This window comes from Oncorhynchus kisutch, unplaced genomic scaffold, assembly GCF_002021735.2.
Source record: "Oncorhynchus kisutch isolate 150728-3 unplaced genomic scaffold, Okis_V2 scaffold4018, whole genome shotgun sequence".
Classification (NCBI taxonomy): domain Eukaryota; kingdom Metazoa; phylum Chordata; class Actinopteri; order Salmoniformes; family Salmonidae; genus Oncorhynchus; species Oncorhynchus kisutch.
Genome location: NW_022265963.1, coordinates 206,769 through 220,822, shown reverse-complemented (window position 1 = coordinate 220,822; position 14,054 = coordinate 206,769). Strand labels below are relative to the sequence as shown.

General features: G+C 42.4%; 2 protein-coding genes and 1 non-coding gene across 3 annotated transcripts in view; 1 reads left to right on the top strand and 2 right to left on the bottom strand.

Moving 5' to 3' along the window:
• Positions 1-427: 427 nt before the first annotated feature.
• LOC116373088 (inorganic pyrophosphatase-like) lies at positions 428-4,655 on the top strand. The gene is made up of 10 exons (XM_031821824.1): positions 428-516; positions 620-673; positions 1,254-1,373; positions 1,949-2,035; positions 2,554-2,680; positions 3,172-3,299; positions 3,514-3,599; positions 3,819-3,888; positions 4,029-4,068; positions 4,226-4,655. Exons 2-10 carry the CDS (start codon positions 632-634, stop codon positions 4,252-4,254), a joined length of 729 nt encoding a protein of 242 aa, XP_031677684.1. The 5' UTR covers positions 428-516; positions 620-631; the 3' UTR covers positions 4,255-4,655.
• On the bottom strand, positions 3,052-3,127 carry trnaa-ugc (transfer RNA alanine (anticodon UGC)). Its single transcript has one exon. It is a non-coding gene; the product is annotated as a tRNA-Ala (tRNA).
• Positions 4,656-4,766: 111 nt separating the features above from the next.
• Positions 4,767-14,054, bottom strand: part of LOC116373087 (methylcytosine dioxygenase TET2) — a 62,576-nt gene continuing 53,288 nt past the window's right edge. The window contains exons 6-10 of the mRNA XM_031821823.1: positions 12,570-12,720; positions 12,361-12,450; positions 11,689-11,826; positions 11,112-11,469; positions 4,767-10,597 (exon numbers count right to left, since the gene is read on the bottom strand). Coding sequence (XP_031677683.1) covers positions 9,171-10,597; positions 11,112-11,469; positions 11,689-11,826; positions 12,361-12,450; positions 12,570-12,720 — 2,164 coding nt within the window. The 3' untranslated portion in view covers positions 4,767-9,170. The remainder of the gene's footprint in view (positions 10,598-11,111; positions 11,470-11,688; positions 11,827-12,360; positions 12,451-12,569; positions 12,721-14,054) is intronic.

Below are 14,054 nucleotides of genomic sequence, written 5' to 3'. Positions count from 1 at the left end.
GAACACGTGTCAACTCATTCCAAGGAGGGCTGAGTGTCAGCGGGTTTTTGCTCCACCTTTGTGCTTGATTGATGAAATTAAGGTCACTGATTTAGTAAGGAACTCCCCTCATTGGTTGTCTAGGTCTTAACTGAAGAGGAAAAAAAAAAACAAAAACACGCAGACACTCGGCCGTCCTTGGAAGGAGATTGACACCCCTGGCTTAGACAGAAAATCTTTGAAAAAGCATGATTTTATCTGACAAAGAAATATGTTTATTGAATATGTAAAGGTTACGCATACTTCTCAGCGGGTTTGTCAATAGTAAGGTGACCTGCCAAAATGTCTAGCCATTTTGTAGCACCTCACTTGCTGGGTATTATTCCTGTCAGACGTCTACTATTAGTGTCTGGAACCTCATACGTGATGTCAGATATGTGTAGGTCTACCAAATATGTCTTTATTTTTAATGTAATTTGTGTCTTACTGAAGGAAAATGATGTGCCATCTAAAAAACTGAAGAAGAATGACAATGAGGTATTTGCTCATGCTGACATCTCTACTACAAACAAAGCAAAACAATTGATGCTGAACGCCTTGATTATATTATCTTTGATATAGTTCATATTTTGTTTTACAGGTTCTGTATAACATGGTTGTGGAGGTGCCTCGATGGTCCAATGCCAAAATGGAGGCAAGTATTGTTTTGGGAGCCTGTCAATGTTTCTTTAAGTATTAATCTAAAACTATGGTGTGTCCATATACATGAGGATCTGAGACAACCACCGACATAAAGAAAGGCGGTCGACTTTTGTCCGTCGAGGTTTGTTGTCCCTCCTTGACTGATCCAAACATCGTTGAGAGCTTTCTGACGTGCTAGCACACTGGTCTTTGACTAGAAACAGCCAGACAATAGATTAATAATGCATCTGTCTTAAAAAGAAAGGTCCTATAAATATAATCTTCCCTTAATTTATAATGATGTCCTTGCACCAGGCAACTTGTTAATGATATTTAAGCACTTCAGGCAGAGTGAGAGAGAGCTGGAGCTGTGTGAACTTTGAAAGTTGATGGAAAGGTCATCTCACAGTCTCCAGCAGTGGCAGCTGATGGAATAGTAGAGGAGAATGAAAGTGCAAACTGTGTTTGTGGGTACTATTTATTTTATGAGGATTTTAAAATGGACGCCCTTCTGATGTCACTGTCTCAAGATGGTAAACTGCTGACCCAAGTTTAGACTGTCATTGTGTGTTAATGATGCATCTTTCTTTTAGATTGCAACCAAGGAACCACTGAACCCAATCAAGCAGGATATGAAGAAGGGCAAACTCCGATACGTGGCCAATGTGTTTCCTCATAAAGGTTACATCTGGAACTACGGGGCGCTCCCACAGGTGAGACCTCTGAGTTGATCATCCTGCTGTTGCGTTACGGAGTTGATCATCCTTCTGCCGTGTTACGTATTTCACCATCCCTCTGTTTTCTTCCAGAGTTGAACAAAATCAACAACTGGAGAGATTCTAAATGGACATCTATCCCATTGTTAACCCTATTCGCTAGTCCTTCAGCGGAAAACACTAGAACGTCTCAGTGGAAACTCGACTGCCAGTAATGCATTTCTTCTTTCATCCTCCGGCAGTATTGATTTGGCCAAAGTGAATGACTAATACAGGCGGATACATGGAAAACACTTCACGATTCATAAAATGGGTCTTGTTGGTGAAATCCACAGCGTGTGGCCCTGAGCGTTTTCATATACGAGTGCATTAAGCAGCCTGCCCCGCGGACATCATTGATTTTCCCATTACTTATTATTATTGTCTGCTGCCCTCCCCACTGGCTGAGAATGATGCACTGTGGTCGGCTCAACAAATTTGACAGTTCATCTCACGATGTTCGACATGCCGGTATACAAACAGTGTTTACAGGGATAATGGTGTTAGTGCTGTCTCTTCTCGTGTTGAAACAGACATGGGAAGACCCGAACCACACGGACAAGGACACCAAGTGCTGCGGTGACAACGACCCCATAGACGTCTGCGAAATCGGCACGCTAGTAAGACGGTCTAGACTTTGGCTAAATCATATCCAAGAATATTAACATTACTTGTATGTATGAAAGTTAATTAAGTCAGTTAATAGTTCATTTACCAGCAATATGTGTCTAGACATTAAAATGAAGCAATAAGGCCCGAGGAGCCGTGGTATATGGCCAATATACCATGGCTAAGGGCGGTCTTACGCATGACAAAACGCAGAGTGCCTGTATACAGCCCTTAGCCATGATATATTGGCCATATACAACAAACCCCTGAGGTGCCTTATTGCTATTATAAACTGGTTACCAATGTAATAAGAGCAGTAAAAATAAATGTTTTGTCATACCCGTGGTATACAGTCTGATATACCACGGCTGTCAGCCAATCAGTATTCAGAGCTTAAACCACCCAGATTACAATATGTATATAAAGTAACTCGTGGAACATATAATGTAAAACATGTTCATGTGTAACATGTCATGTATATTGTACTTTTACCTGAGGAGTTGTCTGTCTTCTTACCTGTGTCCTGCAGGTGTGTTCCCCAGGTCAGGTGATCCAGGTGAAAGTGCTGGGGGTCCTGGCCATGATCGACGAGGGAGAGACGGACTGGAAGCTGATAGCCATCAACGCTGATGACCCAGAGGCCCCCAGCCTTAACAGTCAGTCTTAGGAACTTGTTACAGTACTTCAGAACATCACTGCTGTAGTAGACATTTTAAACGCGTCGAACACATATTAGGGCAGCCCAATTCAATCCAATTAGTGCAAAAAAAAATATCTGGTCTTTTGACCAATCAGATTTGAACATGATCTGATGTCTAAAGATTGGATCTGACTGGTCAAAATACCAATTAGTGGAAAAATGATCAGAATTGGCCTGGCTGTGTAAACCCAGCCTTAGACAAATTATCTGTAGCACAGTATCCATTAACCTAGTGTGTTTAATCTCAGTATTTTAAATTTTTGTAATTTAGCAGTCGCTGTTATCCAGAGTGACTTACGGTAGTGAGTGCACACATTTGTCATATACTGGTCCCCCGTGGGAATCGAACCCACAATCCTGGCGTTGCAAGCACCATGCTCTACCGACTGAGCCACACAGGACCAGCATATGTTTAGAATCAGTGTATCACGCTTGTATTCTCCTCAGGTATCGAGGATGTCCGTAAGAGCAGATCGGGTCATTTGGAGGCCACGGTCGACTGGTTTAAAAAATACAAGGTACCAGACGGCAAGCCCGAAAACCAGTTTGCGTTCAATGGACAGTTCAAAGACAAGGTACATAGAGTTTCTCCATTAGGGCCACATACTATATATTAAAGCATAATAGCTGGTATATATCGTACTATTTTCCTGAAAGTGTTCTACTCCAGTGCCATGGTAGTTACTTTAATAGGAGGGACTCTGATGGTGCATTCCCTTCCCCAGGGATAGCAAATGATTAGTTTCTCTCTATTGTCCTTTGTCTCCCTCCGTTCCTCCTCCTCTTTAGGACTTTGCTATGGAGGTCATTAAGTCCACTCACGAGCACTGGAGGGCACTGGTGCAGAAGCAGACTAATGGTGGCGAGATAGATTGGTGAGGAGCGTGTGTGTTATCCCAGCAGGGTGTGTTAGCCCACTAGGGGGTGTGTGTGTGTGTGTGTTTCATCCTACGTTACACATAATACACTGCTCATGGGGTCGGTCAGCTAATAGCCCTCCAGCCTCCCTTATGGAATTACAATAAGCCTGCATTATATGTTCTTGATTTTTCTGTGTTGCTTGATAATGACCTAAGTTTCTTCTTTAACAACAGTAAAAACGTCTCTGTCTGTGAGAGCCCTTTCAAATTCACTGGGGAGGACGCCTGCAATGTGGTCAAATCGGTGAGAATATCAGTTCAGCTCTGTGTGTGCTGTAACTATAACTAAGCTTTGTGTTTTCAAGCAATGTCGTCAGGAGCATTCTTAGTATCGCGTTTGGATCTGATAATCTTGTGACATCATATCCTGTGCTTCCTCCTTAGGCTCCTGCTGGTGGCGAGGCACTTCCTGTACCTCCAGAAGGTATGTATCAAGTGACTGACTTGCTTGACAATGAGACCCATTTTAGCCACATGATTGAATTGACAAGAAATAAGAAATACATATATTCATATTATATGTGTATATATTACGTTCCCTTTTTTAATGTCACATTGATCTCCACTATTGTCTGTTACAGTGGACAAGTGGCATTTCCTTTCCAAGTGATTCTGGACTGAAGTCCTGCGACGTAAAAAGCGGAGAACTTTTGTCCAACGTTCAGATGAAGCACTTCAAGTACTGTATTGTTTTCTATTCTTACTGCAAATGTTTTAGTATTCAGCTGATTTGGTTATTCCCATCTAAATTTGTAAATGATTATATCATGTTTTATTGCATTATGTTTGAGACTGATGTTCTTGTACAGACAGACAGGCCTATTGTATTTTATTTAGAAGTGCCAAAGTGCATTTCAGTAATGGCTTGTATGCTATTGAAATTAGAAAACATTCTTTGATATTCATAATTTCTCAATTCGAAAACTACATTTGCTCAGTTTTCTTTGTAAGGTATCCAATGGTTCGATCCACCTTCTTTTGATAAATAAAAGCATCCAGGTGTGAGACGCATGGTGTGCCTTCGATTGACATCAACAACATTTCCACTCACAAACATGCAGACCAAAATAAATATTTGAACCACTCAAATTCAAATGACAACTAGATGTGAAACTTAAAACGTGCTTTAAATAAATATAAATTTTATTAAAAACACCCACATCTCAGCAATATCAGGAATGATATCATAAACAGCTTTCAAATAAACTGCATTCAGTACATTACAATACTTCCAGCATTATAACATTCTTAATTCCATGTTTAGCATACCAACCTTAAAGGGGAACAGGGGAAGCAGTAACACAAAAAGACGGAGGCAGAAAATAACAAACCGTTTTAAAAACTTTAGTGTCTCGAACAGCAGAAATACCAACACGTGTACATTAAACTGCTAGCTTAACATAAGAGCTGTGCACTCTCGTGCGTTAGTCAAGCTCAAAGTCATTCAAGTCATGTTGAATCACACTCCAACACTCTGAAGCTTTTCAAGTATGGCTATGCTCGTCACCCGCTATGTCTCAGACACTCCTTTTCACAACCACAACCTGCTACTGTCGCTGGGTCCTGTACACTGAAATTCAACATTAGAATGTTCTATTCTTTTTTTTCACAGAAACTGCAATCCTTTACAAAAAACTATTAAGTGACTTTAGCTAACAGGAACCTTAGAGCTGTAAACATTGCTGTTTTTTGACAGTGAGTGCGGCAATCTACAAAACCCAGGAACATTATCTAACTGAACGTCCTGTGAACCTGGAATAGACTAAACAATAGATTTGAAAGAAGATTGCTGATAGAAACATGGGCCGTGGGTACATTTGACAAAATTACAAGAAACCTACACCTTTTAACATATTACAATAGTAGGTTGTTATTAAAAATCAACAATTGTATTTCCGTAATACAAACACATGGTATGTACAATGTGGCATAATTTATTTTAAACACATTTACAATAATCTACTGATTTTCTTATCTTAAATAAAATGTTTTGTAATATTTTATTACATAGTTTTTTTTTCTGAAAAAAGAAGTGCTTTGGGAAAACGATAGTATAAATGTTAGAGTGGGGGGGTTGTCACTCAGAAATAACCGTTGATTCATCATATATCATTCAAATCAAATGGAGAGAGATAATCGTAATATAATTGTTTAGTGGTTATAAATACATTTCACTATTAAACTATACACAGGCACACAGATGTGCATCATAACTGCCCTGGTCTTGCCTCACAGTAAAAGCAAACGCATCGCTCTTTACCTTGTCAATGCCATCATTTCCCTTTAATCAATTCAGTGCATATTATATGTTCAAATTTACTTCAAAAGTATACCACCAATCTACTAGCTAAAGCATAAGTTTAAAAAAAAATGCAGGTCGTCAATGCCATATTTTTGCTGATAAAGTTTAGTTTTCTGTTTTTTAAGTGTGTGTATTTATGAGGGGGGGGGAGAAACCTGCACACTGCTCTTGCTAGTATCACTGCTCTTTATTAAGCTTTACATATCAGCCTCAAGGCCTTCATCAGATGGTTCTAACGAAAGCTCTGACAAGCCTTGAGGCCGATACGTAAAGCTTAAGAGCGGGGATTCTAGCAAGAGCAGTGTGCGGGTTTCTTCTTTTTTATCATCTCAACTGTTACCGTGCACTTGCAACAAAGATAGCTCAGATGTGCCAGTGACTTTTTTAAGGGTGTGTGTGTATACAGTACCAGTCAAAAGTTTGGACATACCTACTCATTCAAGGGTTTTTATTTTATTTTTGACTATTTTCTACATTGTAGAATAATAGTGAAGACAAACTATGAAATAACACATGGAATCATGTAGTAACCAAAAAAGTGTAAAACAAATCAAAATATATATTTTACATTCTTCAATGTATCCACCCTTTTCCTTGATGACAGCTTTGTACACGCTTGGCATTCTCTCAACCAGCTTCACCTGGAATGCTTTTCCAACAGTCTTGAAGGAGGTCCCACATATGCTGAGCCATTGTTGGCACACACATCCTCCTCTATGCTTCATGGTGGGGAACCACACATGCAGAGATCATCCATTCACCTACTCTTCGTCTCACAAAGACATGGCGGTTGGAACCCAAACTCTCAAATTTGGACTCATCAGACCAAAGGACAGATTTCCACTGGTCTCTTATTATTATTATTATTAGTGTCCATTAGTAGGGGTTTCTTTGCAGCAATTTGACCATGAAGGCCTGATTCACATAGTCTCTTCTGAACAGTTGATGTTGAGATGTGTCTGTTACCTGAACTCCGTTGAAGCATTTTTCTGGGCTGCAATTTCTGAGGCCGGTAACTCTTAATGAAATTATTCTCTGCGGCAGAGGTAACTCTGGGTCTTCCTTTCCTCTGGCGGTCCTCATGAGAGCCAGTTTCATCATAGCGCTTGATGGTTTTGCGACTGCACTTGAATAAACTTTCCAGATTGACTGACCTTCATGTTTTAAAGTAATGATGGACTGGCATTTTCCTTTCCTTATTTGAGCTGTTCCTGTCATAATATGGAAATTCCACAATTTTTAACAAGGCACACCTGTTCATTGAAGTGCATTCCAAGCTGGTTGAGAGAATGCCAAGAGTGTGCAAAGCTGTCATCGAGGCAAATTGTGGCTATATAAAATATATTTGGATTGTTACATGATTCCATATGTGTTATTCAATAGTTTTGATGTCTTTACTATTATTCTACAATGTAGAATAAAGTAAAAAATAAAGAAAAACCCTTGAACGAGTAGTTGTGTCCAAACTTTTGACTGGTACTCTTAAGTAATTCAATCGCTGAATGAGAGATGAATTAGATGAATGTACAGAAATGAGTTGAAATATCCCTGATTTTGCTATTATATCAAAGCTTAAAGTTCAAGTAATTCTTCCTAGTAGATCGAGCATGAAGAAAGCAGTAAGCAATGAACTCAGCCTTGGTGGTGGCCTGAAGTCTGTTATTGTAGTTAACTTTTTTTGAAAGTGACAACAAAGGAAGGAGAAAGAAATGCCTTTGTGTCATGCTCCTGTAATATTGCCAAACTAGTTCTGAGGTATATGGCAAGTAGGTACTTTAACTGTACATCATTCATTAGCCTTCTCAACGCCCCTAGAGTCTCACATTATGTGTTCGCATAGCAGGTTGAGTAGCACCACATGTCATTAAAATCAGTTGAAACCCAAAGAAATATAACTTTTTCTTTACAACACTCAAATCCTAAAGCGTTAAAAAAAGAGTCATTAATTTACTGTACAAATCTAATCTTTTATCATACAACTAGATTACAATTATTTAAAGATCAACCACAGCAAGCCAGCTGCCTTCGAAACCGTGAAACTGACATTTGAGCTAACCCTGTTTCATGTCCTACACCAAGGGAAGGTAAGGAACATGTTCACAAAACACAACAGTCGCATGACAACACGTAATATATGCACAATTCAGGTTTTTTTCTGTGAACCTGTGGTCAAGAACTCTGAAACAGTTGCTGACAAAGTAAATAACCCTTGAGAGAATATGCGAGAATCACATTTTTTGTTGTTGAAACATTATCGTCTAAAAATGCACCCTTTTAGAATGGCTCGATTTACAATGTAAAGGACATGATAACAATTGTGAAACTGAAAGCACCAGAAAGTAAAATGTAAAAATTCGATTGGCATGATATTCCTACTGTTATACAGGTAGGCTACAGTAATTTAAATCAAGTTTTTGTGATAAATCTATCAATTTCATGTCTTGAAAATAATTCCTTTGTTGTAACTGTAGACGTTTTTGCACCAATGATCTGATCTGAAGGTATTATCAAAATATTTCACCTTCAATATCAAAAGTGCTTTTTTTTTGCTGATATTTTGTCGATTTTGTACAGTATTTTCAGTTTCATCCATTTTCACACAAATCATCTGGAGAAACGCGTTTATCTATGCAAACTGATTTGGTTCAAACATGAAGACATTTGAACAAAAGTGTATAATAAAGACACGCTCCACTTATAGCACCGTTATTGTGGTGTGTCCACAAAGTTCAGTGTTTTTTACAGTATGTCAAGATTATATATATAAAAAACAATGTTTAAACGCTTAATTAGAAGATTAAAGCCACCAAAAAGAAACATTGTTTCCAGTAAATATAGAAGTCCTGATGTATTGGACCTGCAAAGCACCCGAGAAACGTTAACAGTGTGTATCTTGTAAAAGTAACCAGATAATAAATACTTCCTTAGTAGAGGGGGGTCAACCAACCAATCGGTAAGGTCCGAACTTTCAAGAGGAGACAAACCTGATGTACTCTATAACGTGGTACGACTTCCAATTGATCAAGTTCCTTCTCCCCCCACGCTGTGTGTTCTTCTGACACTGTTGCTTGCAGTCAGGAGAGAGAGGATGCTCTGTGTTTTGAGGCTAGTGGTGCTTCAGCTTGAGGTTTTAAGATAGCACCGTCAGTATAGCACCGTGAGTTTTAATTCTCAGTGTTATTCCTCGTGAGTGAACCCTACAGAACAGTATGAATATCTCTTGTCTAGATGAAGCGGCTGTACGGCCCTGTGACCTTGGTAAAAGCGTAGGGCGACGTGTTGACGTAGGTGTTTGTGGTGCACGACATGGACCTCTCCATGAGGGTCTGGATGAAGCGCTTGTACGGCGGCTCCCCTTGCTGCTCTGACAGCTCCGGGTGCTCCCTCTTCGCTCCCTTCTTAGTGCTCTTGCTGGGCGTCACTGTGGCGCCTTCGGCCCCGTTCCTCTCGGCGTCCTCATCCTTCTCCCTTTGCTTCTCGGCCATCTTGGCCTCCCACAGCGCCAGGCCGTGCTTCGCCTCGTTCATGTTCTTGTGCTGGTAAAACACCAGGGAGATGCGAGCGGGGTGGTTGCGTTTGGGGTTTTTTAGCGGCGTGGTGGCATGCATCTCCCGCTTGGCACACTCGATGAGGATGGAGCCATGGCTGGGCGCCACAGCCACCCCGCCGATCTCCGGATCCAGGAAGTTGTGCTCGTTGTCGGACCACATGGCAGGCTTCTCCTTGGGTGTGGTGGGCGTTGGCGGACCCGACCTGGGCTCCTGCTTGATCATGGGGGAACCCCCGTGGAGGTGTTCGTTGGGGAGCCCTGGGAACCCTGGTTGCGTGGGTGTCATGCACGGGCTTTGGAGACCCATCTCGGGCTTGACTTGCATACAGAAAGGGTCCTGGGGGCCGCCCGGGGGGAACATTTTGGTGCTCTGGGAGAGGTAGGGATTGGGGTACCCACCAAACTGATTGCCTTTGCTTACTGCTGCTGCATAGTCCAGCCCTGGGTGGTGGGCTGAGGGCGGCCTGGAGAGCGCATCCAGGTATTGGGCATCAGGGGCACCGCTGGGACCGTACGAGGGGGGACCGTAGGGGCTCATGGGGTGGATGCCGGACCTCATGCTGCTACAGTTGCTGTAACCATTGATCTGTAAACCGGGCTCACCATACTGAGGAGGGTAGTTTACCCCATAGCGTTGGTGCGCACCATACTGCTGCTGCATGTCGGGGTATAGCGCTCCTGGCCTCTGTTGCCGGTACATGTCCAGGTGCTTTGGGTTCGAGGTGTAGTAAGGGTGGTAGTTGTCTAAGGGTGAACCTCCGTTACACTGGTAACCCGGGTAGGGACTACCTGGAGTCATGGGGCTGGGATAAGAGCTCGGTGGATTCGACCCATTCATGTAAGAGGTGGGTATGTGCAAAGGGGAGGGGTAAGGGCTTGCTGAGGCTGGTGGCTGGGGGTACATGCTACCTGGCTTGGAAGTGCTTTGAAAAGGGCCGGGGTGGTTGGGGAAGCCGGCGTAGGGGCTGGCTGGATGGGGGGATCCAGGGAAGGCGTGAAGGGCGTTCTGGTGCTGGAGTTGCTGGAGGTGGGCGCCGAGGGGGTGACCTGGCGGCTGACCTGGTGGCTGGGGGGTCGTTCCCATGGCGCCTGGATTTGGACCTGGGAGAAGAGAGCGATGGAAACACGACTTAGAAACAGGCAGCTTAACTAGGGCCCGCTGTTTTGGGTGATCATGTCACATGACCTAGATTTGTATCTTTATTTTAAGTATTTTCCAGAAATGAGAATTACACCAAAAATGCAGCAATTGTCTGAGGATGGTGCTGCACCATCTGACATAAAATGGGACAGTTTGATGAAAAAGCTTGAAATGAAAGGTTAAAATCCAAGTCATGTGACAAAACACAGGGCCCTTAAGCATAACATATAAAATGCTAAGAAATACTGTAGACTGACTGTGTACGATATAACCAGTCATTATACAAGATGATGCCAAGTATGCATGTTGATCGATCTATAAAGATCCAATCTATTAGAGGCTGATGGAATGCTAGAAAATGCCGGAGGAGAACAACAGTATCGTCTGTGTCTTCTATTCTAAAATATCACTATAGTCCTCCTACATTAGCGTCTTGTGTCTGAACCCTGCTACACTGTGTACATCTCCACCCACCTGTCCCAGGAGTGCTCTGAGCTATGCTCTCATAAGTGCTACTAGATTTCAGTTTGGCCTGTAGGGCTTTCTCTGCCTTCGAAGGCGTGTCCGGTCCCCCGGCATTCTTGCTTGCGGCAGCCCGCTTGGCGTCCAGCTTCTTCTGCCGGCAGGACTTGGCAGGCTCGGAGAGCATGCGGATCTGGCGGCGGAAGGCATTGAGCACCTGGATGGCGCCCGTCTTGATCTTCTCCTGCTGGCCCTCTGCACTGCCAAATTCATCCGTTGGCGAGGCCTTGTAAAGGGGCAGCACATGGAGCTGCTCGTCCTCCGGAATCTTCCCGATCTGGCGGTTGTCCTCCTTGGTTAGCGTGCACACCTGGGATAGATGGTGGGTGGGAAGAGACAAGCTTGAGGGCTCTGTTTGCTTTTTACAAATGCTTTGACTAGTGTTATTTTATTTACATCTGAATATCCACTGGGCAGAGGCATCTTCTGATTAGTGCAGTATTTTTTTGTTTGTTTGTTTTCTTTAGCAAATTCAAACATTTGATACTGTGTTGACATTTTGCTCTGTCATATTTAGATGTTGGCTTACCACAGTGCTGCCCCCCTGCATGTTGTGGAGGTCTCTGTGAGCGTGAGCGCAGAAGTCCATACAGGCGGTGACCCCGGAGAACGGTCGCCCCTCCCCCTTTCCCAGACGGCAGTCTGGCGCCCTTTGCTCATGTTCCACCTGTGGATGAACAATATGGGAGTTAGTCACTGTCTGCAGACAGGTGGCGTCATTCCTCAGGCGAGTCACTGTACTAGTGTAGATAAGTGGTTCTATCTGGCGTTAAGAGAATGTGGGTTATTGGGTTAAGTACCAGTATGTCACAGAAATACCAGGTTTGTGTTCAGTTGAAAATGTTTTGAAAAATGGAGGTACAACTTGAACTTGTCCAATGAACACACAGATTTTCGTCTGTGGTTGCAAAACATTATGCTACGGCGTGCCCAACTGAACCCGACCCTCGGTGCAAAGAGAAGACATGGATTCCATTAGGGTTTATGTTACGAGCATAAAAATCAGTCTCACTAAATGAAACTAATCACTGTTCAAGCTAATAAATAATTTCACTTAAATGCTCCTGTTGGGAATGTGGCCCCTTTAAATGAATCCTGGGCAGGATTTTTTTTAAAGCTTGTGTTGAGTTGTTAATGTTGATTTAATGTTATACATGTAAAATGGCAGTACTATACATGGACGCTGCCCAGAAATCCTTACCTGGTTTTGATAGGCATCTGGTGCCAGGGTTTTGTATGTGGGGGCCATTAGGGTTGCCAGATTCTGAAGATTTTGCTCCAGCCTTTCTTCCTGATAGAGAAGCAAAACACATTATTTCAGTGTAGCTTTGTTTTGATGACTGGCAATGCATAATTAGAGTAACAGTAAATAAATATGTTTATTAATACAGTATGTACTGTATGCTTCACCTCTTTCGGGTCGTCCCCAGTTAGCTTGAATTTGCGTGGGATTTTGCTCCTTGCAAACTTGCAGCCGTTGTAGTACATGCTCCAGGAACAGCCGAAGGAGAAGGAAGCGCCACAGGCCTCTGGGTCCAGCCCCTGGCACGCACACGTCCTCCTAAACAACAAGGATGAGAGGAATAACTCTGTTATATAATTATACTGAACACAAATATAAAAGCAGCATGCAACAATTTAAACTATTTTACTGAGTTATAGTTGTTATATAGAAATCAGCCAATTGAAATAAATTCATTAGACCCTAATCTATGGATTTCACATGGGTGGGCCTGGGAGGGCATAGGCCCAGCCAATCAGAATGTTTTTCCCCACAAAAGGGCTTTATTACAGACAGAAATGACCCTCAGTTTTATCAGCTGCCCGGCTGGCCTCAGATGATCCTGCAGGTGAAGAAGCCGGGTGTGGAGGTCCTGGGCTGGCATGGTTACACGTGGTCTGCGGTTGTAAGGCCGGTTGGACATACTGCCAAATTCTCCAAATGACGTTGGAGGCAGCTTAAGGTCGAGAAATCAACATTCAATTCTCTGGCAACAGCTCTGGTGGACATTCCTGCAGTCAGCATGCTAATTGCACGCTCCCTCAAAACTAGAGACATCAGTGGCATTGTCTTGTGTGACAAAACTGCACATTTTAGAGTTGCCTTTTATTGAGTTGATTTTATACCCAGAACAAGGTGCACCTGTGTAAAGATAATGCTGTTTATTCAGCTTCTTGATATGCCACACCTGATGGATGAATTATCTTCGCAAGGGAGAAATGCTCACAAATGGGGACGTAAAGAAATTTGAGCAATTACTTTTGAGAAATACGACTTTTGTGCATATGGAACATTTATGGGATCTTTTATTTCAGCTCATGAAACCAACACTTCACATTAACATTTTTGTTCAGCATATTTGTTGGGAGCTTATATTTGTCCTATTTCACACATACAGTGTGTATTGGTAATGTGTTTCTTTGCAAATGCTAATTCTCCCTGAGACATCCTATGAGAGTGACCAATGTCTGCCATTATCAACCACGATCTTAGAGCAATTAAGCTAAAGTGCCTTGCTTCAAGGCACATCAACAGATTTTTCTCCTTGTCGTCTCTGGGATTCCAACTAGCAATGTTACGGTTATTGGCCCAATGCTCTAACCAATAGTCCATGCTATTGTACAAAAATATAAACGCAACATGTAAAGTGTTTGTAAAAATCCCAGAAATGTTCCATATGCACAAAAAGCTTATTTCTCTCAAATGCTGTGTACAATTTAAAAAATTATCTGTTAGTGAGCATTATCTGTTAGTGAGCATTTCCCCCAAGGTAATTCATCCACCTGACAGGTGTGGCATATCAAGAAGCTGATTAAACAGCATGATCATTACACAGGTGCACCTTGTGCTGGGGACAATAAAAGGCCAATCTAAAATGTGCAGTTTTGTCACAC

Coding starts and splice junctions, on each gene's coding strand:
- LOC116373088 (XM_031821824.1), top strand. CDS start 632: ATGGTTGTGGAGGTGCCTCGATGGTCCAATGCCAAAATGGAG. Junction 2,681..3,171: donor AGAGGCCCCCAGCCTTAACA/GTCAGTCTTAGG, acceptor TATTCTCCTCAG/GTATCGAGGATGTCCGTAAG. Junction 3,889..4,028: donor CCTGCAATGTGGTCAAATCG/GTGAGAATATCA, acceptor CTTCCTCCTTAG/GCTCCTGCTGGTGGCGAGGC.